Source organism: Hibiscus syriacus, unplaced genomic scaffold (assembly GCF_006381635.1).
Source record: "Hibiscus syriacus cultivar Baekdansim isolate YM2019G1 unplaced genomic scaffold, ASM638163v2 tig00003725_pilon, whole genome shotgun sequence".
NCBI lineage: Eukaryota > Viridiplantae > Streptophyta > Magnoliopsida > Malvales > Malvaceae > Hibiscus > Hibiscus syriacus.
The window spans coordinates 831909-859284 of record NW_024061982.1 but is presented as its reverse complement, the minus strand read 5'-3'; the positions used below and the strand labels follow the sequence as shown (position 1 = coordinate 859284).

Genomic DNA, 27376 nt, shown 5'->3' with positions numbered 1-27376 from the left:
TCACAACGAAGGATATTGGCCTCGAAACAATGCAACTTACATTGGATTATAACTTCACGATGAAGGATATCCAATTCCCAGGCTCAACTTCACGACGAAGGGGCCATACAATTCCAACTTCACAAACAGATTGACCCAACTTCATGACGAAAGAGTCATCTGTGACACAATAACATCAAAGTCTTCAGGACAAGTTTCACCTTCACAACGGAGAACTGTAAGCCAGAAGGCGATCCCAAAGCTACTGGTCAAAGCTTTAGTTCGATTTCAACTTCACGACGAAGGATTTCGTACTCAGAGTTTCCCAGTTTCGACTCAACCTCATAACGAGGGAGTCATTTCAATTTAAAGTGACAAACCAGTCAAGCATCGGATTTCAACTCTACGATAGAAGATATTTGGTGTGGACGAGAAGTGTGTCTTTTAATCTTTGCCCTATCCCTATTACACGACTATGGGCAAAGAGGGGCAGATGTAGACACACTTTTTATGTCCAAAATAAACATATATTTATATATCATATTATATATATATATTGTATAAACATTATTATTAAACTAATATGTGTTACATTTATGACAGGCCCAAACATATTACATGTTTACAAATAAAACAGCCCCAAAGCCTAACAAAAATCAGTGGCCCAACGGTGACCCAAAGAGACTAGGGTTCCCAGAAACCCTAGCATACCCTCTGCTCCTAGCCAGCGCCACATTCAAGAGTCCCACAATCGAGTCCCTCGGTCAACAACCCTCACCCATGCCCGAGTTTCACGGTAGCACGCCACCCACGTCGAACCGTTCGTCGCAAGGATCATCAACAACAAATAAAGCAGTAGTTTAGTGTGATTATGACTCAAAATTATAGTCTAAAAATAGGGTTTTTTCACACCGTATAAATAGGCTTGTAATCAAACTCATTGTACGGAGGATCTTTCATATTGAATACAAGCAAATTTACTAGCAAATCATATATTCAGAGCATTTCGAAGGTTTCTTGCAATATTTCGAAATTAAAGGTAAAAAATCATACCTTTGTATGTTATTTTTTCTAGTTTTGTGCCTTTGTTGTGTTTTGGTTTGAAAAGAAACCCCAACAAATATTTTTATCGATGAATATGGGGGGCTAGTCGAGAGCTTTGGCGTTAGATCTAGCCCCCGAGGCTCGTTTTTTAGAAAAATCAGTTGGATTTTTGAAACCATGGGGACGAAAGCTTTCGGAAAAAACCTACCTTTTTGTGTTTGGCCACCGATGAACGATGGTCGCCATTGATCAACGGCGACAGTGAGGCGGAGGAATCGTTGGAATCTGGAAACCCGCGGCAGCGTTCATCTCTCGGGTGAACAAACGAGAGAATGCTGAGGGGGGCTCTCTCGTGTGAAGAAGAGAGAAATAAAGATTTTTAAAAAAATTAACATTTATATGAGACCCATGGACCCAATTTGGCCCGTGTATTGACCCGTTTCTCACCCTGAACCCGCGTGTTTCTGAAGCAATTAGGGTAAACCGCGTTTTGGCCCCCTTATGTTTTAAAAGGTTCTATTTTAACCCAAAATTTGATTTAATTCGGCCTCTAGTCTTGATTTTACTTTAATTTGGGCACCCAATTTATTTTTCTTACAATCTAATCCCTTCACAGTTGAGTTTCTCTTTTTTTTTAATTTCTGATTTTGGGGTATTTAAATATTTTTATTTTATTTTATTTATTCATTAGTATTTATATATATATATAATTATTTCTTTATTATTACTATTTTCTCTCTTTCTTTATATATATATATATTTACTATAATAATTATTTTTTTAGTACTTAATCATATTATAGTTATATATATTTCTTTTATATCATTATTTTGTAAATATGCATATATATGTATTATTTTCTTACTTATCCATATGTACATATTATTTATACTATTATTTTCCTATGTTTTATTTATTTCATTTTTTACTCTTTTCATTTAGTTTATTTTATTTAGTTTATTTTATTTACTTATTTTCATTATCCTCTTATTCTTGTTTCTCTATTTTCATTTTGTTTATAGTGTTACTTGTTATCTTTATTTCATTCTTGTCTTTGTCTTTCTTTACTCGTTTTATTTCATCTCCTTCATTTCACTTATCTTTATTTTTATTGTGTCTTATCATTTTTTCATCTAACACGTTCCTTGATTTTTTTAAAAGGATGTTTTCAAATTGATCTAGGGTAAGTATTCGGATCGATATTTTACCTTTCAATTTAAACTTATAATTTTGTTAATTAATGTCAACTGGAAATTGTGTAGTACCGAAAGGGCAGTTCAAGGGTGCTAACCCTTCCTTGACTGTAACCGAATCCCGAATCCGACACATATTTGGTAAGAGTCAAATCAGGTAAGAAATAAGGTATCTGGTCAACCCATTTTTTATAAAATAAATTATCGGTGGCAACTCCTATTCTATTTTCCTAAGTCGAAGCCCAATTTCGGGCCCACCCGAAAGAAGGTTCTGACATAGGGTAACCTACATGTTTAGTATCTAAACTATAAGTTATGTTTTGTTTCAGTTCATAAACTTTTATTTGTTTCAAAATCACACATATTGTTTACTTTTTGTTTTATTTTAGTATTCTTCTGTTAAAAACTTAACGGAACTGCTTTTCATAGAATTTTTAGTGTGGCTGTTAAAAATGATGGCAAAGTTTCAGAATTTGGCTCTAAAATAAATGGAGTTTGGGTGTGGAACATTACCATAAGAAGGGTTTTGTTTGAAAGGGAATTACTTGTGTGGGATGACTTTATTCACATTCTCATTAGAGCGGCGTGCGATAGTCCTACAATGGACAACATAATATAGGAAGGTTCTCCCGATGGATTGTACCATCCGAGATCTTTATGTTTGAATGAAGTGAGCGTGGGGTGTGAGAGACATAATGTGGAGATTAGTGTGGGCAAAAATTACTCCACCAAATTGTGTATAGGGTAGTCCATGATCGCATTTCGACCCTTGACAATTTATCAAAATTGGGAGTTGTTACATCGGATTCACAATGTTGTGTGTTTTGCAGACCCGAACATGAGACCGTTAATCATCTTTTATATTGTGAGGTTTTTGGAGGATTTGGCAAAGATAGGATTTTGGAAGATTAATTTTACTTGTCCCGGAAGTGTGAGTAATTTTCTTGTTTGTTGGGCGGGGCAATCGATTCATAAATCTAAAAGGTTAGTATGTAACTTAACTTTCTTTGGCACCATATGGTCATTTTGGACTTGCAAAAATGAGATAGAGTTTAAGAATAAGTCGTTTTCTGATAATCAACTGTTTGATTTTTTGGCTTTGAGAGTTGGATTGTGGTGAAATAGTCGATGCCCGAGTTCCAGTCCTTCGGTTCAGGATTTTGTTAGAGATCCATGTGCTGCAATTAGATGTGGTTAACTTTATCTTAGTGTGTAAAGTCTGGGGCTTTAATTGGGGGCTGTGGAGTTTGGGCTGTTGTTTTGGGGATTAGTCCTTGGCTCGATACTGTTTTAGTGAATGGTAGAGAAAGTCGAGAAGGATTTATTCTATCATTTTTTTCATTGGTTGTATGTTAGTTGAATCTAGTTGTGCAGGGATGGTTTTTTTATGTTTTGTTGTCTGTTTATTGCTTCTGATTGAGACTGTTTTCTTGGCTGTTTGATTTTGGTTGCTCGGGTTTGGCTCTGGCCACTCTGTTGAATGGTGTGTTTTATTCTGTAGTGGAGTAGGTTGTTTTGTTGGTGTTTTGTGTTTTTCCTCTATAGTCTGGGCCAGGATAGTTTAGATGAGTATTGTTCAGGCGTTGTGGGGTGTTTAGTGGTGAGCGGTGGTGTAGCAATGCAATGTTGTTTAGTTTGTTCTCAGTGAATGTGTCTTTGCTGAAGGAGTGTGTAACACCCCCAAACCGTACCTGAACCAGACACGAGTCTGAGATGTCACATTGACTTTTTTAAACCATTTTCTTACAAAATAACAAAACATTTGAACTCATATCAAGAAAATACAATAATATACTATTAAATTATGTTCGTTATAAAATTTTAAAGCAAAAACGTATTTATGAACAGTACTATATGGTATGAACAATACTATATGGTATGAACAGTACTGTGAACAGTAATGAACAATACCGTGAACAATACCGAATGCTAAAATTTTCCAGAATGCTAGAGGGGTACTGATACCCTGCTACAGTGTACTGATACCCTACTACAGTACTGCTACAATACTTCCTTAAAACATACATTAACTTTTAAAATTTAACCTTTCATCGCTACATTTACCATTTACAAAAATACGTTTAAAACATTTATTAAACTTGATCAGAGCATATCGTATTCAAACCTTTATTTACATGCCAACCAATATCAATATTACAAAATACATATTATTCAATTCTTTTCTGATCTGATCTTTGGAAAGGAGAAACTGACCTATCTTGCTTAACTTTACTCATTCTTCTTCTTGAAACCTATGTGTGAAACAATCACACGCTAAGTCGTTGACTTAGTGAGGTATATAAAACATATAATAAAATCATAGAACATTTCATATAACATAATGCATACATGCACATATGCCATTTTTATCAACATCAATATCACTATCATATAATACTTTTCACTCAACAATACACACAATATCATATATAAACCTTGTAACATATTTCATATAACAAAGCATATACATCACATACAGTGTATTTATTATTATCTCTTTATTAGCTCATGTACACATGGAATTCAATGTAAACAATAATATCACGAGATCATATAATAATGCAAATACTTTTTATATATTTTATAGGTCCATGTACATTACTGAGAACTTAAGGTATGCGAGTACATTGAGGTTGTGCACATATGCTATCACTACAGCTCGTATAAATACACCGAAGTGCCACGTAGAATTGCACCGATGTGCTACCTAGAAATGCACCGTAGTGCCATATAAGATTGTCCATAAGGACTACATAGAAATTCCTTAAGAATCATATACATATACCAAGGATCAAGTAGGTGTCTCAAAAGACCTCATAAATATTCCAAAGAATACATATATATCCCGAAGGACCACATAGAATTGTCCTGAAGAACCGCGTAGACCCTTGACTCTTGGCATGCCAACTATACCTCTAGATCTCATGACATAAAACATGGGTATTATCTTTCATATTTATCACATACTCACATCACTTGTAACATATAAGCATGTAATCTCATAACTCGTTTTCATGTAGTTGTATACCATTCTTGTTATATAACCCATATCATATAGGTTCATATCATGTAACATATATCACATGTGCATGTAATCACATAGATCATATCGTATAACTTATATCCTTTCTCAGATATTCATGTAAACACTCATGTCATATCTTGTTCACATATGTTCATATATACTTCACATAGCATATAGAATAATAACATATAAACTTATATATGTATTCATATACATACTTTCATATAGTTCGTATATCAATCCCATATAACTTACCTCACAGTTTTATATAATCACTTATGTCAATACCACACAACTTGTGTTATAATTTCATATATTCATGTAGTTCAATATCACATATCGCATATAAACTCCTAGTTTCTTATCAATTATATCATATAATATTCTGGTAAAGTCTCATACTCACATAGCTTCTACTTTATATTCATAAAATCCTTTATATCTACACCAGATGGTTTATATTATTGTTTTCTAATCATCACGTAAATCATTTCTATTTCCTAATTTTTGATCATATACTTCATTATACAAATTCCTATGATTTTTTACACAATCATTTATTCCTTTTCATATAATCTACGCATCAATGTCATATAATTTTTATCTTATGTTCACATGATCACTATATCATATTTCTTATACACTAATTTCATATTTTCCATTAGTTCATTTTCACATAGCTTGTCACATAGACGTATATTCTCATAAATGATCATTACTTAATTTCTAAAATATTCACATATGATTTCCTGGACCTTTATTCTCTAACTCATATCATATATAAATTTAATAAGTTTAGGTCATAGTTCCACTTAAACATATCAACTTTCCTATATAACTTATTTGATACATTTGTATACTCATTTATGGCAATATCTCTTAACTTATATTATATTCTCATTTTTCATTTAACCACTTAGATTTAATTCATATAATTCATACATTGTTATCATATAACTATTCATATTCTTATCACACCAAATAACATATAACATTTATGAATCTATTCATGTATTCATGCATACATAATAGTTATATCAAACACTTATTAACATTCATATATTTATGCAATCAAATATTGGAATTAGACTCATCGCGAGTCTTATTTCCATACACATCATTTACAACTAGTATGCACTCACCTTGACACTTTATATATCCAAATCCACTTCTATGATTTATCGCTTTAGATTGATCCTAACTTTGCAGTCATTTCAGAACTTGCTTGTGCTCGATATCTACACCATCATACATTTATACATATCAGTATTCCCAATAGCATACTCAAATTTTCATTTCAAGGGGTGTATCGATACACTTCCTTAGTGTATCGGTACACTAACTATGTGAATGTTGCATTTAAATCACCAATCTTTTCAAACTTCCAAAATGGTCATATTTCACATATAAATGCTCATTTCAATCCCAAAACAACAATTTCCAGCATAGTACATCAACTATTAGACAATTATACAACCATTTATAACTTTTCCAAAAATTATAAATTAGTCCCCTAACTTTTCAAAAATTATAGAATGGTCCCCAAATTTTATAAAACTTGTAGAATACTTTCTACATCATTTCCAGACCTTATATAATTTTTCCATAATTTTTCTCACTCAAATTCATTATGTTCAAATTTTCAAAGAATAATTTCTAGAAAGATGAAACATGTTCTAACCATAAATTAAGCTTGAAAATGAATCTACAAACTTTAAATTATCAAGATTTATCATCAATTTCATGAATCCTATCATAAACATAAACCCTTAGATTTGGGATCTTTGAAATCCAACAAGATTATAAAGAAATATTGGTACCAAATAATAGCGTTTTTCGTGTAGATCAATTTCCTATTTCACGACATAACTCGAATTCCAAAGGAATTAGCTAAAAATTGAAAACAAAATTTATTTCTTACCTTGGGAGGAGCTCTCGTTTGCTGCTGGAGAAGATGAAGAAATCGTATGATATTTCTTCATCTTTCTTAATTAAATATTAAATATAAAATTCATTAATTGTCAAATGACCACTTTACCCTTAAAATCAAAATATCTATACTAATTTACCCTTAATGAACTTTATATTTACAACAATATCAATATACAGTAACCTTATCATCTTCCACAGTCAAATATGTACAAAATATTTTCCCACTTTACCATTTTGCCCTTGAAATTTCTAAAACTTATAATTTTGTCACTTTAATCCAACAGTCCAAATTAAATATGGAATTAAATCCTTAAATATTATTTCCAACATTTAAAAATGTGAAAATAATATATTTATTTCCTTATTTTCGAAACCAAATGTAACATTTCGAAATTACCATTTGGTTCTTGAACTTTTCCAAAGTTTATGTTTTAGTCACCGAGCTTCCAAAATCTTATAATTTGGTCAATAAATAAATCCATTTATGGAATAAATTATTTTTGGAAAACATACTACTTATGTCTTTAAATTTTTCCCAAATTTTCTACTTTAACCATCAAACTTTCAAAATTTGCATTTTGGTCACTAGGCCACTTTTTGGGATGTTACAGAGTGCTTGTGTCTTACCAGCTGGCTGCTGGGTGATTTTTCGGTCAAATTGTTGCTATGCTTCGGGAGTATTCGTTGTTTTTACTATTGTAGTAGAGTGGTTTGTTCTTCAAGTTTCATGTGTGGCTTTAAGTGGTATTACTGGTGTTGTCCCAAGAAGGAGTGTAACATCCCAAACTATGGGTTAGTGATTAAATTGTAAAATTTTAGAATTTGGTGATTAAAGTGGAAAAGTTGAAAGGTTCAATGGTTTATTTGAAAGTATTTCCTGAACGTTTTTAGTAATTATTAAAGGAATTAAAGGGCAAAATAGTCATTTGGAAAGAAAGATATTATTTTCTATTTATATCAATGATTCACGTGGGGAGAGTAAGATGAAAACATTTCATCTTCTTCTTCTTTCATCTTCTTCCTCCCGTGAAGGCTCTAAGGCAAAGGTGAGTTTTATATTTTGTTGATTATTTGTTGAATTAAAAGTTGGGTTTTGATTATTAGATGATAACTAAGCTTAAGGAAAGCTTAAGTTATCTTAAAATCAAAAGATAAAGGAGTTAGAGAAGATTAAAGATTTGGAGTTTTTGAGTGAAATCTTGAAAAAGAGTTGATAAGTTGAATTTGAAGTTAAATTCGACTTGTCATCAGCTTAATTAAGAGATATAAAGTGATAGAATTGAAATTAGAATGTAATATCCCAAAATTGGGGTTAGTGACTAAAATAGAATTTTTGGAAACTTTGTACTCAATTTTGAAACAAGTAAAAAGTTCAAGGACTTAAATAGAAAAATTTCAGTGTTATATTAAATGGTAATTATGGAAATTTTGAAGGGTATAATAGTAATTTCATAAGAAAGATTTTTATTTCTCCTTTATATAAGAGATGACACGTGGAAATGGAGGAAAGAAAATAGAAAAGTCTGGAGACTTTGGTTCAACCTTCTTCTTCTTCTCGTAGGCTCCATGGCAAAGGTAAGTTGGTTACAAGTTGATTAATTATTTTGTTTTAAAGTTGGTTTTGATTCTTAGAGTGATGGAAAAGATTAAAGAAAGCTTAAGATAGATTAAAACTCAAAGATTATCAAGTTATGAGAGATTGAAAATAAGAGGTTTCAAATTGAAATCTTGGAAAAGAGTTAGTAATTGAAGTTGGAGGTTAAATTTGACTTGTCAAAGGGTTAGTTAAGAAGTTAGAGGTGATAGAATTGAATTAAGAACACATGGAAAATTTGATGAAATTCTTTGATTCAAGAATTATGGTGAATTATGAGGGATAGTGAAGTGTTATAATGTTATAAGAAGGTTTACATATGTATAGATAAGTTTTATGGTATAAGAAGGGGTTAATAAGTAAAATTTATGGGTTGTGTGCATCGATGTATATTCAATGTGCATCGATACACTCTCAAATAAATGAACATCGAATGCAATTAGTGCATCGATGCATAAGGAGTGCATCGATGTACCCCCTTAAAATGAAAACATCGAAAATGATTTATGTATCGATGCATGGGTAGTTCATCGATGCACATGTTAAAGAATACATGGATACACTGTAGAATGTATCGATGCACTTCAAGGGGAAAATAGAATTATACCTTTCTTTTGGTCTAAGAAATGATAGATTAGAATACATCAATTGGATACTGATATGTATCAATGTATATTATATAGATATCGAGCACGAACAAGTTCCAGAACGATTATCAAGTTAAGAATTGATCGAAAGAGAGGACAATCATAAAAGTGGATTGGAACGAAGTGAGGCCAAGGTGAGTGCATACTAGTTAGTTTATGGTGCAAAATGGAAACAAGACTTGCGACAAGTTTATTTCCTATGTTAAAATGCATGAATATATGATTATACGTATATGGATGACATGAATTGTATGTATGTATGATTATATGTGTTAACAGGCTTTTGTATGTAATGATATAAGAAATATGTGCTATGTGATGTATATATATGAACATATGTGAAACCGAACTATGTGATTGCATGAGAAAGATATGAGTCATATGACATGATATATGTGAATATGAGAAAACAAATTATAAGATATGAACTATGTGATCCTATGAGAATATGAAAAGAAGCTATGTGACTACATGTATATGTGAAAGAAGCTACGAGCTTATATGACATGTGATATGAAAGTGTATATGTGGAATGATATAAGTGAAAATGCCCATGTTATATGATACGAGAGCTATAGGTATAGTTGGCATGCCAAGAGTCGAGGGTCTACGCGGTCCTTCAGGACATACAGTGATCCTTCGGGATATTTCATAGTGGTCCTTCGGGATAAATTTCATAGCCCCTAGTGAGACCCCATACGAGCTATGGTGACATCATAGTGCACAACCACAATAGACTCACATATCTATAGTTCTCACAGATGTACATGGGCTAGCAAAGAGATAACAATAAATATATATATATTACATGTAAAGTATATATTTTTGTGACATGAATTTTATTATATTATATATGAGATGATGTGTATATTGCTTGATTAATTGAATCATATGTGGCTTAAAAGAATGAATATATGAGTATATGATTATGAGACATAAATGATAAGAATATGGATAGTGGAATAAGGTTCGTAATGGAAATAGTGTGAGATATGTATATGTGTATATTACATTGTATGTAATGTTAAATTGCTTTGGTATGACATTATGAGATGATGTGTTCCTACATGTTTAAATAATTAGAGTTATTTTATAAATGTAATACTTCACTAAGTCATAGACTTAGCGTGTGATTGTTTCGCACGTAGGTTACATAAGTGAGAAGAGTAAAAAAGCAATGTGGAGCAAGACATGTCAGTTCTTCTTACCGAAGGTCAGATCAGAAGAAAGGTGAATAATATGGATTTTAATATATAAAGTTCTAGTTGGCATGTATTCAAAATAATATATTGTAGAAGCTCTGAATAGTTCTGTTAATGTTTTGAATAAGTTATATGTTATAGAAATTTTAAATTACTCACTATTTTATACAAGTAAATGTTTTGAAAAGTCAATGTGACACCTCAGACTCGGATCCGGGTCAGATACGGGTTGGGGTGTTATATTTAATGGTATTAGAGCTAACTTTTATCCGATTCTAGGCTTAAACTGAAGTCAAATAAAGTTTAAAAATGGGTACATGCCAACTCAAAGTGAAAATTTTCTGATCTGATAGTGTAAGGAGTATGATGTCTTGTTAATAGAATAAGATTTGTAGGATATAGTAGAAATTGATTATAGAAATGGTTGAAGTGAATCGATAGCTGGCAAATCTGATGGTGATAGCAATTCACCTGCCCTGGCTAGGCAAGATGAAGAGCGGAAACCTCAGAAAGTATCTTATAATATTAAAGGTTGATTTTAGAAAGTTGAAATCATATCTGAATAATGATATAAAGTTTTTATTGTTTTGAATCGGAAATGTGATATGGATTTGTTTTGTTATTTTTTGGATAAGATAGGGTGAACAAGTGTCACCATAAGAGCATTAAAAAGATAAAATGATGCAGTGAGAATTGGTAGAAGAGTTCAAGAATAAGTGTATCAGTGACAAGCGTTTAAGATGTATAAAATCAGAGCTTATGAGTTTGAAACGAATGGATAGTATTGTGTATAAGCAAGAGTGTGAATATGATAAGGATTTGCAGTTAAGATGAAAAGAGTTAGCGTTGGCTAACCAGAGTATATGATGAAAATGTACTGAATTAGAAGATGATGTCATGGTAAGTTAACCAAGTATGATGCAGATTTAGATATGGTGGTGTACTCTGAGTATGGAATTGTAAGGTAGTAAAGGAGATAAGGACTTGTATGATTGAGGGAAATGTAAGTTCAAGAGATGATAAAGGATGGTGTTTTGTATAAGTAAAGTTGACTATCAAAATCATGAAAATGTGATAAAGAGTGATAGTTAAGGATAAATATATGAGATATAAAAGAGCAAATGAGTAGTACTTTGTATGAGTTTGAAAAGTTGAGTAAAATATCACTGAGAAATATGCGATAAAGATCGATAATTAAAGATGAGTATAAGTGATAGAAAAAAAAGTATGTGAGCATGAAATAAAAGATATGACTTATGTGTAAGGAGATTTTGATTTTGAATAAATAAAGGAATAATGGAATAAGGAAATGAAAAGGATTGAGTTTAAAGGATCATATATGATAAGTTTGATATAGAAGTAAGAGAAGTGTGTAAGGTGATGTGAAAAGATTGCTTAATTTTGTCAAGTGTATGTTTAATCATATTTAAAGAAGATTTAAGATTGAGTTCTTGGTCAAATGATGATGGAAAAAGAGTTTGTTTATTGTTATAAGGTAATTAGAGATGGATGTTATTGTCTACGTGATGAGTGACATTATATGGATTTTAGAAATGTCAAAGGAAATACAAAATTAAAGGAGAGAAAAGATATGAATAGATTGAGGTTACTGGTTACTGTGTATATGATAAGTGACAGTAGATGAATGTATAAAGGAAAAAGGAAGTTAAAAAACTAAAGGAATGAAAAGTTAAGTAAAGGAAGCAACATGAGAACATTAAAAGGTATGTTCTTATTGGTATGTGCAATGAAAATTCGAGGATGAATTTTCATTAAAGGAGAGAAGATTTGTAATATCCCAAAATTGGGGTTAGTAACTAAAATGGAATTTTTGGAAACTTTGTGCTCAATTTTGAAATAAGTTAAAAGTTCAAGGACTTAAATAGAAAAATTTTAGTGTTATATTAAATGGTAATTGTGGAAATTTTGAAGGGTATAATAGTAATTTCATAAGAAAGATTTTTATTTCTCCTTTATATAGGAGATGGCACGTGGAAATGGAGGAAAGAAAATAGAAAAGTCTTGAAACTTTGGTTCAACCTTCTTCTTCTTCTCGTAAGCTCTATGGCAAAGGTAAGTTGGTTCCAAGTTGATTAATTCTTTTGTTTTAAAGTTGGTTTTGATTCTTAGAGTGATGGAAAAGATTAAGGAAAGCTTAAGATGGATTAAAACTCAAAGATTATCAAGTTATGAGAGATTGAAAATAAGAGGTTTCAAATTGAAATCTTGGAAAAGAGTTAGTAATTGAAGTTGGAGGTTAAATTTGACTTGTCAAAGGGTTAGTTAAGAAGTTAGAGGTGATAGAATTGAATTAAGAACACATGAAAAATTTGATGAAATTCTTTTATTCAAGAATTATGGTGAATTATGAGGGATAATGAAGTATTATAATGTTATAAGAAGGTTTACATATGTATAGATAAGTTTTATGGTATAAGAAGGGGTTAATAAGTAGAATTTGAGGATAAAGTAAGAATTTTCGGGCTCAAAATAGAATTTTTGGGTTGTGTGCATCGATGCATCTTCAATGTGCATCGATGCACTCTCAAATAAATGAACATCGAATGCAATTAGTGCATCGATGCATAAGGAGTGCATCGATGCACCCCCATAAAATGAAAACATCGAAAATGATTTGTGTATCAATGCATGGGTAGTGCATCGATGCACATGTTAAAGAATGCATCGATGCACATGTTAAAGAATACATCGATACACTGTAGAATGTATCGATGCACTTCAAGGGGAAAATAGAATTATACCTTTCTTTTCGTCCAAGAAATGATAGATTAGAATACATCAATTGGATACTGATATGTATCAATCTATATTATATAGATATCGAGCACGAACAAGTTCCGGAACGATTATCAAGTTAAGATTCGATCGAAAGAGAGGAAAATCATAAAAGTAGATTGGAACGAAGTGAGGCCAAGGTGAGTGCATACTAGTTAGTTTATGGTGCTAAATGGAAACAAGACTTGTGACAAGTCTATTTCCTATGTTAAAATGCATGAATATATGATTATACATATATGGATATCATGAATTGTATGTATGTATGATTATATGTGTTAACAGGCTTTTGTATGTAATGATATAAGAAATATGTACTATGTGATGTATATATATGAACATATGTGAAACCGAACTATGTGATTGCATGAGAAAGATATGAGTCATATGACATGATATATGTGAACATGAGAAAACAAATTATAAGTTATGAGCTATGTGATCCTATGAGAATATGAAAAGAAGCTATGTGACTACATGTATATGTGAAAGAAGCTACGAGCTTATATGACATGTGATATGAAAGTGTATATGTGGAATGATATAAGTGAAAATGCCCATGTTATATGATACGAGAGCTATAGGTATAGTTGGCATGCCAAGAGTCGAGGGTCTACGCGGTCCTTCGGGGACATACAGTGATCCTTCGGGATATTTCATAGTGGTCCTTCGGGATAAATTTCATAGCCCCTAGTGAGACCCCATACGAGCTATGGTGACATCATAGTGCACAACCACAATAGACTCACATATCTATAGTTCTCACAAATGTACATGGGCTAGCAAAGAGATAACAATAAATATATATATATTACATGTAAAGTATATATTTTTGTGACATGAATTGTATTATATGATATATGAGATGATGTGTGTATATTGCTTGATTAATTGAATCATATGTGGCTTAAAAGAATGAATATATGAGTATATGATTATGAGACATAAATGATAAGAATATGGATAGTGGAATAAGGTTCGTAATGGAAATAGTGTGAGATATGTATATGTGTATATTACATTGTATGTAATGTTAAATTGCTTTGGTATGACATCATGAGATGATGTGTTCCTACATGTTTAAATAATTAAAGTTCTTTTATAAATGTAATGTCTCACTAAGTCATAGACTTAGCGTGTGATTGTTTCGTACGTAGGTTACAAAAGTGAGAAGAGTAAAAAGCAATGTGGAGCAAGACATGTCAGTTCTCCTTACCGAAAGTCAGATCAGAAGAAAGGTGAATAATATGGATTTTAATATATAAAGTTTTAGTTGGCATGTATTCAAAATAATATATTGTATAAGCTCTGAATAGTTCTGTAAATGTTTTGAATAAGTTATATGTTATAAAAATTTTAAAGTATAAAAGTTTTGAAAAGTCAATGTGACACCTCATACTCAGATCCAGGTCGGATACGGGTTGGGGTGTTACATAGAACATTTTGAAAATTTGGTATGATTATTGATTTCTATATGGAGAATAGAATTTTGAGGTTTAAGATGAAATAGATGGATATAAATTAGTTTAAGTATGTATATTTGAGTTAAGAATAGAAAAGAGAATGAACCATGAAGAATTTAAGTTGATATAGTGAATTTTCGTGCATGAACAGTGATTTTATGGGTTTGAACGAAAATTCCAGATTATGCAAGGGGTACAGATTCCCCTTAAAGAAAAAAATATGGAATTTTGGGCTTAAGTTATTAACATCAAGTGTAATGTTTAGGCTTCTGATAATTGTTTTGAAATGTTATATTTATGTAGATATTGAGCCTAAACAAGTTCTGGAATAATCAAAGGATTAGGATCGAATCAAAGCAAGGCTAATGTGAGTGCAATTTAATTGTACTTGTGTTATCGAAAAACATTGGCTTGCGATGAGCCAGCGATGGAGTTAATATGGTAAGAAGTGACTCCTAAAAATGTTATATGATTGATATGATTCTTATGAGTGCATTTTAGTTTATAGGATTTTAAGGAATTGGACTTGTGATAAGTCTATTTCCAATAGTTATAGTGTATGGAGTATTGATTATAAGGATATAGAGAATGAAATGAATGACATGAAAACATATGTATGCTTGATTATATGAGTGGATATGTTCTTATAAATGCTATGTGGCTTATGTAAATAAATGGAAAGGTGAATGATATAATAAGAAGCTATGTGATAAGAAGATACTGGTTTATATGATATAAAAGTGTATATGTGAAATAACATATGATAGATGATAAAACCGTGATATGAATATGTGATATGAATGTGATATATGTGAAGCATATGAGAAAAATATATGACAATGATTTACATGTTATATGAACACAAGAAAAGTGTTGTAAGCTAAGTGAAATATGATTATGAAATCATATGAAAATTGAAATGTACATGTGAATATATGAAATGATATAAATGATAATGCCCATGTTATGTGATATGAGAGTTAGTGGTATAGTTGGCATGGCAAGAGTCGAGGGATATACAGTGGTCCTTCGGGACATAGTGGTCATTCGGGATAAATATTCAGTGCCCCTAGTGGGAATTTATACGAGTTGTGGTGACAGCTTTAGTGCACAACCTCAATGTACTCACATACCTTCAGTTCTCAACAGTGTACATGGGCTAATAAAGAAATTAAATAAATATACTGAATGTGATATGTATATGTGATTTGTTACATGGAATAAATTACATGATTCATGTATTGGTTATATGAAAAGATATATGTTTTTATTTATATGAACTGTATTACGTGAATTATATGATGTTAAGTGTATTTCTTTATGAAATGATATATGATGGGTATAAATTATAAGTATATGATGATATGAATTAATGATAATAATAGGATAATGATAAGGAAGAAGATAATCATATATGCACATGTGTGGATTTGATATATGAATAGAAATATGATGGTATATGTGCATGTATGCCTTTTGTTTATATGAAATTGTATATAGTTATATTATATGTTTTATATGTCTCACTAAGTCATCGACTTAGCGTGTGATTGTTTTACACGTAGGTTTTGAAAGAGAAAAGAGAAGTAAAGAGGAACAAGACAGGTCAGTTCTCCTTACTGAAGATCATATCAGAAATGTAGTTGAATTACATGTATTTGGTTATATAGAATTTAGTTGGCATGTAATATAAAAGATTTGAATCCGATATGTTTTATATGGTTTTTTAAAATCATATGATTGAATTTTATAATGTTTGGAATGTGTATATGTAAATGGAAATTTTATACGGATGAAACCTCATATTTTTATAAATTTATACGCATTTTACGGAAGTACTGTAGTAGTACTGTAGCAGGGTATCGATTCCCTGTAGTAGGGGAATCGGTTCCCCTCTTTGAGGAAATTTTTAACATTCAGGTACTGTAGCAGGTAGTATTCATCACTGTTCATTACTGTTCATACGGTATTGTTCATACCGTATTTTACTCAAAATTTTATACGAAACACAATTCAACAATATATGATCGTATTTTCTTAAAATTCAAATGTTTTGATATTTTGCAAGAATATTGTTTTTAAAAGTCAATGTGACATCTTAGACTCGTATCTGGGTCGGGTACAGGTTGAGGTGTTACAAGGAGAATATGGTTAGTCTGTGTGTTTTGCGACTGAGTTGTTGTAAAAGTTTTGGTTCTTGTACCGACATTGTTTCGGTGTTCTCTTTTTCCTCTATTTAAGTATAAGGAGACTTTTTAACGAGCCCCATCTCGATGTCCTGTTTTTATGATTCGATTTTAGTCATATAAAACACCCATTTCAAAAAAAATCTATCTTCTCATTCCTATTTTGGCCACTAAAGTTTAATTTTTTTTAATTTAACTACTCACCTTTCAAATTGCTCATGTTTTTATCACTCTAATTTATTTTATTAACAATTTATTTGACATGAATTTTCTTTTTATTATTTTATTAATATATAATTAAAAAACAAAAATTAAATTTGAAAGTTAGAGTAATTAAATTTGGAGTAATTTGAAATTTAAGTGATTAAATTAAAAAAAAAACTTTAGTGACCAAAATAGAAGTGAGAAGATAGTTGAGTGATGAATGATGTAATTTACCCATGAAAAAATGTCAGTTTGTAATAGTTTCATTAATTTTTTAACGATGAGACACCAAAATAAAATAAAACAAAAATATTAAGTATGCTTTTGAAACAAACGAAAGTTTAGGTACTAAAATGAAACAAGACTGATAGTTTAGGTATTAAACATGTAGTTTACTCATATTTATAATATTATGGTACTATTTGATTCTAATTTAAACAATTTACTATAATTATATACAATACATATATATTTCTTCATATATTTTGCATATGTGATATACATATATCATAAAGAATTGAAGGGCTTGACTTAAACTTAAAAACCAATTTATTAATTACAAATAAGATCAAGTTATTAGATTCTATTTTATAAATTCGAGTCAAATTTATAAAATTATGAATCGAATCAATTCAAATCAAAGAGACTTCTACCCACCACCAATTATGATTATGATTTTTATATTTCCAATAAAACTATAATGGGTAAAACAACACTTGTGGTCCCTTTTATTTTGGTTTGTTTGATTTTGGTCATCAATTTTAAAAGAATTTATTTTTGATCTCTTACATTTTCGGGTTATAATATTTTGATCACTAGAATGTTTATCTCCGTTAAATTTTTGGCATGACATGTAAATAAAATTGTTGATTTCTAATTTCGCCTCTTGAAATTTTGAAATTTAATTCTTCACCCCTTCTAAATAAAAAAGGTAAAAGTAAATTATTTTAATTAAAAAATCAATTTTCTTCTTCCTTGTGTATTACAACAACCCTCTTCCATCCCTGGTTGTCACTCACTCACCGTCTGGCCTCGTATATTCCAATAAGAATGATTAATTAATTAGTTAGTTTTTAACTGATAATTAATTATCTGTTAACTGATTAACTAAGCTATGATGTATTTGGTTTGTAATTGATAAAGCATTAAGGATGAGAAAATGGAATTTTCTTTAATCCTTTTTATTTTCAAGTTTCAAAGGTATTAGGGAATATGTTGTAATTTGAGGGTTAAAACATTTCCTTTTTAAACAAGTATTTTCAAGTAGGCAAACTTTTTGGACAATGTAGTGGGAAAATAAAAATTTTAATATAAGATGTTGAAAAAACTATTTCTTTAAATAGGATAAATGTTACAGTGTTATTACAAGTCACCAAAATTATCTGGGGAAATTTTCGGATATCTTCCCGTTGATATTGTAGCAAAGATCTCATTCAAGAAAATAATATTGGAGTGCATTATCCGGGCAAAATTGCCATTTTGAACTCTCGAGTTAACATAATTGTAGTGCTAATAAGTCGGCCATAAATTGGAGTTTGACAGAGTCAAAAAGACTCAAAACGGGGCACAGGAAGCTTCGTGGAAGAGCGGCGGCTCTGGGATAAGGTAATGCTTTTCTCTTTACAGTAACATCCCTACGTTACACCGGATGATTGCATGAGCTCAGCCAACGACGGACGGCCACGTCATGATGTTGTTCTCAAATTTCTTTGCAGGAGGATCAACATTGTTAACTATGGGCGGGTAACCCTGGTTAGTTGATAGTTAGAAAGACAACCCCGCACATATAAATGCTCTCACAGCTCCGTTGTTCTCCCATTTAGTGGATGACCAAATTGTCCGACTCATTCACTGTCTTCTTCCTCCACTCGTTTCAAGGTAAGGTTTCCTCTTTTTCTTCTTCTTTTTGTTTATTCCACCTGTAAACATAATCTCACTCTCTGCTGAAATAATGAAAACAGACAAAAAGTAAAAACAACTAGGATAACCATGGGTTAGTTTCATCCAACAAGAAACTCCCATGTGCATCCATGCCGTTCCCTTAATTCGACATGCTCAACCAGGGTCACTAAAATTTTGTTAAATACTATATGTAGAGAGTGAGATTAAGGAAACCGAAGCGACGGCAGGCGGGGCCGGGCACTCACTCTGTTCCCGGTTTTACGTCTTAAAAGCTGGTAAGTGGATTCTTTTAATTTTCTTTATCATTGATCAGAATTTTCACTGGATATAATTTGTACAATCAAGATCTGCTGAAATGTTAGAAACCTGTTAAGAACCCTCTGTTTGATTGGTCGGAAAACTTGATATCCACTACCTTGGAAGGTCTTCCTTTTTATAGCTGCACCAGATAAACTATTTGGTGATGTGGGGTTTTCTTTTTTGGTCTAAAATCAGATCACCATGGCCGCTCGGACAACTTCCCCTCTTGCAAATGTAGGTTTCACCTGCACAAATGAGGAGCTCTTTATCGGTCTCTACAAATTGACTGATGGATCTCCTCTGCCAAGCAATGTTATTGATATAAACCCTTACAAATATGAGCCCCAGAACTTACCAGGTAAGAGCTCTAACTCTATTTTCCCCTCTTTTCTGCTGAATTTTAGATAAATCCCTGGTTTCTTAGGAATCATTGGAATAAAAACTCATTTCTCTTTCTCAACCTTAATTCAGTTAAATCTTTCTTTCGTAGTTTTGTTATTAGTTGGTGGTGAATTATAGTGTAATACCCCAAATGTTATTTCATGTAAAATATGCATTGAAAAAGCCTTATGCATATTTATTTCTTAGGCACAACGCGAGTGCCATAACATCATGCATCATCGCATGTCAGCTATGATGCAAAAGGAACAGTCTTGTGGAGTTACAAGGCTCATCTTAATTACTTCATGCAGATGATTTTTGGTTCCTGAGTAGCTCAAAGGATAACACTGATATCAAACATGGCCTCTGGAAGACCAGAGAGGAGGCCCTTGATGTCTTCTCAAACTCTGATATTATTGGTTGGAGAACCACTCTTGAATACTACAATGGTCAAGTCCCTTACGAGCGTAAAACTAACTGGGTGATGCAAGTTTTCAGCACAACTCAGAAGGGGCTGTGTGATGAAAATGCGAAAAAGGTACTACCGAAACCGAAAGATCTACAAGCTTATTGTTTAACTCGTTTGTTCTATTTCAGTTATCAACTCAACCTGCCAGTCATTAGTCGGTTTGGTTGCTTGATATGCAGGAATCCATCTGCCTCTGTAGAGTTTTTCTTGTTCCCAGCAATGAAATACAACGGAATGTATCTAGTGCTCGAATCGACACTGAAAATCTTTTACCAGAACCTCCTGTTCTAGATGCTAACTGCAGTACAAGAATAGGTTCCTCGAGCAACTGTCAGGTATCTCAGTAACTGCATGTTTACTTTTTTTTTTGGTCAATTTGGACGATTGATTTCATTTCCTTTCTGGGATAAATTAGGACAAATAGATACAAGTCTTTCAAGTTGATGGCTTTTGACACCAAAGTATCAACTTGGACATTTGCTTTAACATTGAAACTATTATAGTCGCCTAAAATATCAGCAAGGTGCCCCTAAGACATGAAATATCTGCTTTGAGTAGGATTTAGCATTATCCTTCTTTATGGTTTAGATATACTTCTACTCTAGTTGGTCACAATGCAAATTCTTGTGCTACGGCTATGAAACCAGACTGGATAAGCAGCTCGTTAACATGAGGAATATTGGGAGATAATCTGAAGAGGATGAGTTTTTCTGATACCTGTCAACATCTTCCAATAATTAAATTTTGTTGTTGTTTTATGTCTATTTGAAGTGTAGCCATAATTTGTAGGTGAACGAGCATGATGAGACAGAAGTACTGGGTGCTGCAGAGAGACTTCCAGTTCCGGAGCATCAAGGAGAAAACATAGTTGAAATGGATTTTATCTCAGGAGATAAAATTAATTTCTTTTCAGTAGGTGACTTTCTTGAACTGAATGATCTTGACAACCCAGCATCTTCTTCGAGTTCAGACAATTCAAGCGCCGCAAGCATTTCATCGGATGATTGTTTCGACTCAATGGCTTTCTTGCACGACCTTGATCAGGACCAAGTTTTGGACCATAATGAGACAGGTAAAAAGCTTAATGTCTCTGCATCCAACACACTAGACGAGGTGGTTATAGTTCCGCCCACTTTAGGTATGCCAACTTTCTGATTTCCTCCATGCTCGTTGCTTTGTATCATATGAGACTTTTCTTTCATTATATAACATCAGACATTCTGAAAACTTTGTGACCAATTTTCCTCAGTTCCAAGGAAACGGAACATCATGAAAATTATTTTCTCTTGCTTTTCTGGTATTAGTTATAATGTGTGTATTTATCTTTGATTTCTTAGCAGGATCTCTAGTTAGTATTGAGGGCTGCAATTCGTGTAGAGATGAATTGTTTAAAACTACAGATTTTATGTCCAATTCAGCTTCTGGGGGTAGAAACCTTAACAACAAAGTCATAGAGCGTGCCAAAGGAAATCAAAGGGGTGAAGGTCCGTCATCATCTCGTGAATCATCATCATCCGACGATAGCTTTACGGCAAGAGAAGGTAGAAGGAAGAGAGGTAGAATGAAAGAACTTGGAAAGAAGTACTTATGCTTCATGCCATTTTAGATATAGTTCAGTTTTCACACGCATGACACAGCTTGTAAGATAGCATAACATGATTTGGTAGATAAATCATCTCACCAAGCCAGTGAATTACAATTCATCAGATTCGTGTGCAGATTGACTGTTATGTTATAGCCTTCTTCAAAGTCAGAGCTTAAACAAATGAATGAAATGTTTATTCAAGATTTTGAATAAGAATTTTAAGGTGATTCTTTTTTTTTTTGACTCTGTCACTCGAACAAATAATCTAGAATAATTCGAGATCTAATGTCAACTCAAATAACAAAACATGAAATTAGTGACATCATTTATCACAACGGCCACGTGCCTGCATAAGTTATTAATTCAGTCTCTAGTTTTTGGTTTAATCGTAAAGTTCAAAACTGGATGCTCCCTTTCTCCACCTCCATGTTATTGTTGGGTCCATCTGCCAAGAGTCTTCTCAATTTTGTAACTCTCAATCTCAACAATCGATGTCGTTATTGAACATGTTTTCAAAACGAGTATATGTCTAGTGTCTGTCATTCATATTCGATACGAATACAAGTTAAGATGATGACAAGATAGTAAGATTTTTCTTATGATTTAATTCTATTTTATATTTTTTTCTTAAATATAATGGGTATGCAAAACCAGAGAAGTCCTCTCTTATTCCTCTTGGGACTGTAGGGTTTTCAATACCTTGAAATTCTCTTGTTATTATCTGAATAGTTTGCTAGACTTTGTGGACAAGGACTAGTTTGCTCAATTGCTTGCATTGCTTTGGAACCTATGAAACTTGAATAAATGGATCTAAGAAGATACTCTGTAAAACGTCAGGGATGTACATGACAATTCAAGCAAAGAAACTCAAGCAGTGGAAGAAATTCAAGCAAAGAACTAATGAGGATTTCCTGGAAGCGACCATCGCATGGTTTCTTTAAAATAAACGTAGATGGCGCATGGATCGTGGAGACCAAGACTGTTGTTGTTGGTATTGTAGCTAGAGATCATCATGTCTTAGTTCTAATCGGTTGAACTGGTTGAAGCTCGGACATTCTTTGAAGGCATTTCTTGAACTGCTGAACTTAATTTTTTTTTTTTTAATCGAGTCGTATTTTTCAGACCTCTAACTGTACGTCTATCTTGACCCGACTGCATACTTTGCGGCGGGAAAATAAGGTGAAAAGAAGAAATAAGGAGGGGGGTAGAATAAATATATTAAATATCATTATAAGCGGTGAACAAAATAACCCCGACGCCTTGCCGGCCAAGTGGGACCCGCCCCCTTATGAATTTCCGTTACTTTCTCTCGTGTTATTGTCCGTTGGTTTCGTTGATTCACTTGGGAATAAGCAAATTACTAAACTAGCCCAATTAGATAAATTCCTGACTAGAAAAATGGAAATCATAAAATACAATCTGTCATTTACTTTAATAATGCATGATGCTACTGCAAAATTATTCATATCTACTTTAAAGCATTAATTAACATCTTTATTTGAATACGGAAAGAGGAGTCGAAACATACTTTAGTTAAACCAACATAAAATAAAGAGTAGGACATAAGGGATAATATTATATTCAGTTTTTAATTTTTACCGGCAGTCAGACAGTCAACAACCTTAAAATAAAACCGCCAGTGGTTTTGGAATCAAGCCGTAAAACAAGCGTTTCTTTCTCACTGTACCGCATGTTTAACGAGAAAGCACTCTTACGAATACGTGGCGTTCTCTTATTGGTCGGTTTCGATTCATAGCCCAATAAACAAATACCAGCCTCTCTCGGTTTTTCTCTCACTAAGGAAAAAACAGAGTTTTCAGTTCTTTTTAATTGTTTCGCTTTTCAAAAAACTGTGTTTTTTCTCTCCACAAAATTCCAATTTTTCTCCTCAGTTTCTCTCTCTTTTGCTTACGAAAACACCCTATACGTTTTCATCGATGCATGATCTTCCGATCCAATGCAATTTTAACCCTTAACGCTTCCGAATTCCCATCGAGTTTTACCCCAGCTTGATTTTGACTCACTGAGTTGGTTTGGAGGGGAATTATGTTGGAGACAATGGAGAGTTCCGTCAATGGCGGTGGTTTCACACAGTTACAGAACTGTGGAGACAGTAGTGAAGAGGAACTCTCTGTGTTGCCACGTCACACCAAGGTGGTTGTCACTGGAAATAACCGTACCAAATCGGTTCTCGTTGGTCTTCAAGGCGTGGTCAAGAAGGCTGTTGGGCTTGGCGGGTGGCATTGGCTGGTAATTCTTTTTAATTCTTTAGTTTTGATGGAAATGGGGTTTGGGATTTTTCTTTTCTTTTCTGGCAATTGTTTTGCTCCCTATTCTTTTTCTTTTATAATGTGGGCATTTTCTTCAAGTGAAATCAAATGTGATTTTTAAGGTAAGGTGGATTCATTTTGAGCTATTATCAAGTAAACGTTTTTGTAAACTTCATGTATTTTTATTATTCCTTTTTGTGATTTTGCATTGTTTTTTTTCTATCTGATACAATTGCATGTGTTGTAATATAAGATTTAATTTTGAATAAAACTGCAAATTTAGCTTTTTAATGTCTGATTTTGCTTGAATTTTGACACGCTCTAATAAAGAAATGGTTTTGTTATTGGTCTCAAGTTGCAAAGTTGAGGTTTTGGATTTGGGGTTTATTTGCATGCAAGTTTCTGTAACTGGATCTGGTAATTTGAAGTGTTTTAGCTTGCATTTCTACAATGAATCTTAATTTTGTGTGGTTTATTTTTTATTATTATTTTACTTGGTTTTTAGAATCTTCTCCAAAGCATTGATGTTTCGATTTTTAAATTAAATTTATTAGCTGATCATCTTTACATTGGTATTGATTTTTTTCTATTACAAGAACTGGGTATTCTTGGGATCTCTTTGAACTTGGTTTGGGAGTGTTTAAGAAACCCATAATTTATATTCTGAATTGTGATCTTGGTTCTGCTTCTCTTGAGCTATTCAGAATTTGCCTCCCTTTATGTTCTTTCTTCTTTGCAGTTTTTGTAACTTCTATCTGTGAATTGCATGATTGAATTCATAGCTTTGCTGGTAATGATCATATTTTGATTCAACTACAACTGTTTCCACCTGTTTCTGTGCTGAAAAGAGCTGCTTCCCCCCCCCCCCAATTAATGTCATTGTTGATTTACTTTGACAAATCCGAAGGTTTCTCATTAAGCTATATGAGTTGTAGACATATGTGCTGGATTTATGTTATTTTTTTAAAAGATTCTAGGTGAGCTAGTGGATTGAAATACAAAATTGACAATTTTAAGCCTAACAGACTATTCTAGGTGAGTTTTCTAATTTATTTTGGTTTGGTAGTTTCCCAAATTTGTTATATAATTGATTTGTTAGAAATTGTAGTAGCGTTTTTCATTTATCTTCCCTGCCTATTATTTCTTGCCAAATATCAAACTTATCGATTATATTAATCATATACTTTGTAGTAGATGGTGATATTTGTTTGTCCAACTAATGAAATCACAGGTTCTTACAAATGGCATAGAAGTAAAGCTACAGAGAAATGCCCTGAGTGTGATAGAAGCTCCCACTGGCAATGAAGCTGATGATGACCTTGAATTTGGAAACATGCAGTGCAATGGATCAGACGTGGGTGAGCTCTCTCTTCCTCTTCATTTCAAATTTTGCATACTCCTCACAATTTTTTTTGAAGGTCGAATTCCTACACCCATTAGATCGGAAAACAATATTCTACAGAGGGTTAATCATCAGTAGAAAAAGATGTTTTCTTTACTTGTGCTGACTTTGGGGTATCATTTTTTTCTGGTGAAATGCTATGCCTTGGAAGGGGAGTTCTATGGTGCTTAATGATTCTTGATCTCTAATGATACTTAGTTGTGATTAACTATTCCGATACTTAATGCTTTTGATATAGTGATTTGGATGATAATATTCTCTGTTGAAAAGTAGTTGAGGTTGGTGCATAGGATCCATTGTGTCTTCACCTTTAACTTTCACTAATTCTAAAAGCTCCATTGTCGCATTTCTTTATCTTTTTATCGGTCCCACCGTCTTTTCTTTTCTTAATCCCGCTTGTTCCATCTCTCAATCCCCAGCATCTGATGAAACTCAAAAGTCCCATAGATCGAGGCATAGATCGCATAAATCAACGGGGTCTTCTCACAAGACTATGAGCAGGTCTCTTTCTTGTGACTCACAGTATAAGAGTTCTGTTTCCACACTGCGCGGGTCCACGGTACATGATTTTTAAAACTTATTTTTTTTCTTGTGTAGTTTTTGATATCACATGTCACCAACAAAGATGTATTGCAAAATCTGTTAGCTATATATTTTTGCCTAATTAAGGTTTATTCTCCTCTATAGAAAGTTGACCTCAGCAAACTTGAGATGGCTGCTCTATGGAGATATTGGCGACACTTCAATCTTGTAAGTTCCTCCAACTGAAACATTAAATAGAAATAGAATTACCAGCACAGGCACGGCCTTGAGCGCGTGTATAACTGAAGAAAAAAGAGTTTAAACGTCATTGCTTTTGCTATTTCTAGGTGGATGCCACTCCCAATCCCTCGAAGGAGCAACTAATTGATGTCGTTCAGAGGCATTTTGTGTCACAGGTAACTTAACTATGATAGCCCACTTTGATTTTTTTCCTTCTTTGTCTTCTTAGGTTGCAACACCAACTTTGTTTAACTGGTTGTAATCCCTTCCATTGGTATAGCAAATGGATGAGCTGCAGGTGATCGTGGGATTTGTTCAGGCTGCAAAGCGTTTGAAGACCGTTTGCAAATGACATGGAGGAGAATGATCAGACCAGCTTTTGAGTTCGGTTGCCAACGTGTCAACACTAACAGATACTCGGTATCCTAATGTTCCTCTTCCCCCGTACTCGGTAGTGATGTCAATAACATATGTATTTGCGGATCGTTCATCCTTGTGGTCCTTCTTGGTAGTATGTTATTTGGAGCTATAGAGGTTGAGTTCCATTTTGGTATAGTTAATGTATATATAATCCAAAACCTTGGCTACGTGACCTCTAAGAAGTCCCTCCGTGGGCATCCTTTTCTAAAGCTTTGCTTGAATGAACTTCTGACTTGGGGAAGTGGATTTCTTGAAATGTATATATTCTTATTTATAGCCACTGCCTGCATCTTTTCTTTATATAATTTTTCTTTTTAAAAAATAAAGTTTAATTTAATATTTGATAAAACAACAACAACAACAACAACAACAAAACCCAATTCCCATATGTATGGGGTAAGGGGGAGGTAGGGTAGTAGGCTGCCCCCAACGCCAGGTTGAGAATAGCTTCCGTGAAAGACCTCCGGCAGTCAGAAAATTAAAAATATAGATAAAATGCAATGCATGTATAAATAATTACATAAATACATAGCTAAACAGTATTCATATGCAGTCATTAATATCATATGTGCTTCTGTAATGGGGAGTAATCCCTGCAAAATAATCCCTGCGAAAGAGTC

General features: G+C 32.8%; 2 protein-coding genes across 4 annotated transcripts; both read left to right on the top strand.

The window, feature by feature from the left end:
* The first annotated feature begins 1733 nt into the window (after positions 1 to 1733).
* On the top strand, positions 1734 to 22143 carry LOC120183400 (NAC domain-containing protein 53-like). 3 transcript variants are annotated; one of them, XM_039188113.1, is made up of 7 exons: positions 19067 to 19143; positions 19362 to 19442; positions 19663 to 19825; positions 20160 to 20386; positions 20497 to 20652; positions 21107 to 21455; positions 21655 to 22143. In XM_039188113.1, exons 3-7 carry the CDS (start codon positions 19669 to 19671, stop codon positions 21921 to 21923), a joined length of 1158 nt encoding a protein of 385 aa, XP_039044044.1. In that variant the 5' UTR covers positions 19067 to 19143; positions 19362 to 19442; positions 19663 to 19668; the 3' UTR covers positions 21924 to 22143. The 3 variants fall into 3 exon arrangements, with proteins under 3 accessions (XP_039044050.1, XP_039044039.1, XP_039044044.1); XM_039188119.1 differs by lacking the exons at positions 19067 to 19143; positions 19362 to 19442 and adding an exon at positions 1734 to 1755 and having other exon boundaries at positions 19563 to 19825; positions 21658 to 22143; XM_039188108.1 differs by lacking the exons at positions 19067 to 19143; positions 19362 to 19442 and adding an exon at positions 1734 to 1755 and having other exon boundaries at positions 19563 to 19825.
* Positions 22144 to 23728: 1585 nt separating this feature from the next.
* LOC120183389 lies at positions 23729 to 27036 on the top strand. The gene is made up of 6 exons (XM_039188102.1): positions 23729 to 24152; positions 25404 to 25530; positions 25994 to 26133; positions 26262 to 26324; positions 26444 to 26512; positions 26617 to 27036. The coding sequence occupies exons 1-6, from the start codon at positions 23949 to 23951 to the stop codon at positions 26686 to 26688; spliced, it is 675 nt and encodes a 224-aa protein (XP_039044033.1). The 5' UTR covers positions 23729 to 23948; the 3' UTR covers positions 26689 to 27036.
* The last annotated feature ends 340 nt before the right edge of the window (positions 27037 to 27376 follow it).

What these genes read in the sequence shown, in the direction of transcription:
- LOC120183400 (XM_039188108.1), top strand. Translation starts at nt 19,669, where the DNA reads ATGGCCGCTCGGACAACTTCCCCTCTTGCAAATGTAGGTTTCACCTGC. An exon ending in TGAGCCCCAGAACTTACCAG is followed by an intron (nt 19,826 to 20,159) that starts GTAAGAGCTCTA and finishes TACTTCATGCAG; the next exon opens with ATGATTTTTGGTTCCTGAGT. An exon ending in TATAGTTCCGCCCACTTTAG is followed by an intron (nt 21,456 to 21,654) that starts GTATGCCAACTT and finishes TTGATTTCTTAG; the next exon opens with CAGGATCTCTAGTTAGTATT.
- LOC120183389 (XM_039188102.1), top strand. Translation starts at nt 23,949, where the DNA reads ATGTTGGAGACAATGGAGAGTTCCGTCAATGGCGGTGGTTTCACACAG. An exon ending in TTGGCGGGTGGCATTGGCTG is followed by an intron (nt 24,153 to 25,403) that starts GTAATTCTTTTT and finishes ATGAAATCACAG; the next exon opens with GTTCTTACAAATGGCATAGA. An exon ending in ATTGGCGACACTTCAATCTT is followed by an intron (nt 26,325 to 26,443) that starts GTAAGTTCCTCC and finishes TGCTATTTCTAG; the next exon opens with GTGGATGCCACTCCCAATCC.